General features: G+C 54.4%; 1 protein-coding gene across 1 annotated transcript in view; it reads left to right on the top strand.

Annotated features, from left to right (window-relative positions):
- Nucleotides 1–1,968, top strand: part of LOC102254027 (homeobox protein Nkx-6.3) — a 6,468-nt gene extending 4,500 nt beyond the window's left edge. Inside the window, exon 4 of the mRNA XM_005856518.1 lies at nucleotides 1,851–1,968. Within this exon, the coding sequence (XP_005856580.1) occupies nucleotides 1,851–1,968 (118 nt within the window). The remainder of the gene's footprint in view (nucleotides 1–1,850) is intronic.
- The last annotated feature ends 1,488 nt before the right edge of the window (nucleotides 1,969–3,456 follow it).

Raw genomic sequence — 3,456 nt, 5'->3', positions numbered from 1 at the left:
AAGGGGGAGAGGAAGGAGGAGGAGGAGGAGGAGGGTCAGAATGGGGTGGAGAAGACCAGCCTGGCTGAGAGAGGAGGGAGCAAAGAGGGAGCCACAAACTGGTCCCGAGGCCGGCACCCTCTCTGCCTCTTGCCCCTCTGGGGGCCCAGGCCTTGCCCGCCAGCTCTGCAGATTCCTAAGTGCACAGGTAGATAAAATGACCAGACTCGGCAACCGGGACCCTGGCTGTGGGGTCCCAGACATACCACCGGGATCCAGCTGTGGGGCTTCCCCGGGAAGGCAGCTGGCCCCGCGCAAGCGGCTCCCTTCTGCCCCGGGAGTTGAGAAACCAGGGTCTGGGCCCAGGGCAGCTGCTGGCTGACCGGGAAGAAACGATGGCATGTCCTGGACGGTACCCTCCTCAGACCTCGGCACTGGAGGGGCCAGAGCCAAATCCATAACCCAGGCTGGAGGAAAGCCACCTCAGGGCGGGGAGGTGGGTCCCAGGGAAGAAGAAACACCGTGAAACCCCAAATCAAGGGTTACAGCCCCGAGGGCACAGTCCTGGCCTCCTTTCTCCTCTTTGCCCTCGATGGAGATGCCCCCAGACTGGAAGAGACAAGAAGGCCCACAGCCGGAACGACGGAGGTGGTAGGCAGGGGCAGAGGAAAGACAAGAGAGCCCTGGCAGCTGCTGCCGCACCCCAGAGCCACCCACCTGGGCTTTCTGGGTGCTGATGCAAGGACCACCAGAAAGAGGGGAGGGACAGTAGGGCAGGCAGAAACCCCAGCATTCCCTGCTCCTCCCACTGGGTGCCCAGCAGGAAGGGGAGGCCTCCGCAGAGGTGGTGCACCAGGGCTGGCAGGGGACCCACGGCCCGTCCTTTCCTTGGACCCCCTGAGCCTGGCACTGGAGCTGATGCTGGGGCAGCGGGGAGGCCTCTGGCCAGCAGGGTGGTGTTTTTCATCCCCGGGTGGTGTTTTGCTACCGGCAGGTGGAAGGGCCGGGGGAGGCAAGTGGGGCTGACCAGATGAATGCAGCCCAACAGGGACCAAGCATTTGCCCAACTTCATTGGCTTTTAAAAAATAAAGAGTAAAGCTCTGGTCGGTGTGGCTCAGTTGGTTGGAGCACCATCCTGTACATCAAGAGGTGGCAGGTTCAATTCCTGGTCAGGGCACATACCCAGGTTGTGGGTTCAATCCCCGGTGGGGGCACGTGCGGGAGGCAACTGATTGATTGATGTTTCACATCGATGTTTCCTTCCTTCTCTTTCTTTCTTTCTTTCTTTCTTTATCTCCCTTCCTCTCTCTCTAAAATAAATAAATAAATATATATAAATAAAGAGTAAAAATAAAAGTCCCAGAAACCCCCCCATGGCTCCTATTCTTCTGTGAAACTGGCTGTGGAGTCCCAGGCAGGCCAGCCCCCAGGGGCCCTCCCAGAGGGCAGGCCTCTCCCCCAGGGGGATATCAGTGCTCTGGGAGCCCCGAAGCTTTGCATGATACTGATCAGCTTGAAATCTCATTGGTATATGCCAGGCACTGTCCTAGGTGCTGAGAAACCTGAGTTTATTGGGGTCCCTGACCTCCAGGAATTCATAGCCTAGTGGGGGAAATTATCTGTTTGAGGAACTAGGTGCCACATAGAAAAGAGAATAGGGGAGAAAACACAAGTACTAACGTTAGCTGAACACCTGCTAACTTCTCCCACGAGGAAGGCCTAGATTACCCCACTTGACCCCACAAGAAACCTAGGAAGTTCTCCTTGTTGCATAGATGAGAAAACTGAGGCTCAGAGAGAACCTGAACCAAGTCACTGAATTGGGACGAGTGGACTCCAAGGCCCTCACCCCTGTGTGCCCTGCCGCAAGGGGCAGCCTTTTCTGCAAAATGAACGGCTGGAATGAGAGCTGCGTTCAGGGCCCTTCCACCTTCATGATCTCTGCAAACACCAAGGCCCAAGTAGCAGTGAGCAGCCTGCCCTCTTAGCTGTCCCAGCTAGTCCTGCAGCCTGTCCCTTGGGCCTGCGGGCAGGTGAATCTGGTTGGTGGAGTCAGCTCAGTTGGAAGGTGGGAAGGTAGACCCCAGCCAGGAAACTGAGGCACCAGCCTGATGAACCCAGAAGACAGGGTGGGATGACAAGAAAATAGAGGTTGCTTTTAAGCTCTAACCTCAATATGCAATGATGGCCCCACGTGGAGTCTCGCCCCATAAAGGGGGAAGGATATAAGAAAGCAGCTTCTAAGAATCGAGCACCATCTGTGTGCTCCTGGTCACAAGGTGCATTGAGGAGCCCTCCGCCGACAGGGGTGTCCTGAGAGGGGCCCTGTGGCCACACCCAGCAGGAGGGGCAGCAGCCGGGGAGGACCTGAGGACACAGAAAGACAAACACCTCCGAAATCTCGGGGAGCCAGGCATGCAAAGTCATCAAGCAGGTATGGAGAGAAAGCCAGTGACCAAAAAACTGTGCTTGTTTGCCTTTGTTGTAAGCATATTGTAATCCTAACTGCTCTGTTATGACTATAATTCTTGCATGTCTGATTCAAGTCCTCTGGAGTCAGTATTAAGTCAAGCCTGGGGGAAGTTTTTTTCCTGGGAGACGTTTGCTGAGCTAAACAAAACCTCCTCCAATCAAGGCTCTGGGACACCTGCCACTGGGCCCTGTGGCTCAAGGACTCCAGCCTTCCCAGCGTCGCCCCTCCCTCACTGCTGTCCTGAGCACAGGGACCACTGCTCATATCTTGCTCAGGCCTCATCAGGAGACGAGATTTGGAGTTCGAAGGAAGAGAAGAGCCCAAGGTGAAGGGCCCAGACTCCTGCGGGTAACTTGGAATGTCTTGCTCTCTGCAGATGTTCACATTTGTGTGTGTGTGTGTGTGTGTGTGCATGTGCATGAGTATATATATATGTGTGCATGTGTGTATGTTGCTAAAGGACAAAGGCTATCTCATTTCTGCCCTGGCTGGTGTGGCTCAGTGGTTAAAGTGTTGGCTCTCACACTGAAGGATCTCAGGTTTGATTCCCTGTAAGGGCACATGCCTGGGTTGCAGGTTTAATCTCCGTCCCGGTCATGCAGGCGGCAACCAATTAATGTGTCTCTCTCATATCGATGTTCCTCTCTCTCTCTCTCTCTCTCTTCCACTCTCTCTCTAAAAAAATAAAATAAAATCAATGGAAGGAAAAAGACTATCTCACTTCTTCCATCATAGAGAAATCATAAGCCATAAACCCACCCCCACCCACTTGTTTATGTCTGGTCATGAAAGGGACTCCTTACATACGATGAGTTAAAAAATAAACTTTTAAGATATTCATGCTTCTTGCAACTTCTCTGCTGCCACATCACAAACTTTTCAGGGCTGAGGCAAGGGGAAGGGATTAAGTCCTGTGCTCCCACAGCACCGAGTCCTGCTCTGACAGGCAGCCAGAAGGCTCCGCAGGCACAGCCCCTGCCACACCCCACAGCCCTCACACCTG

The sequence above is a fragment of the Myotis brandtii genome, unplaced genomic scaffold, assembly GCF_000412655.1.
Source record: "Myotis brandtii unplaced genomic scaffold, ASM41265v1 scaffold103, whole genome shotgun sequence".
Taxonomy (NCBI): domain Eukaryota; kingdom Metazoa; phylum Chordata; class Mammalia; order Chiroptera; family Vespertilionidae; genus Myotis; species Myotis brandtii.
This window is presented reverse-complemented; position numbering and strand designations above follow the sequence as displayed.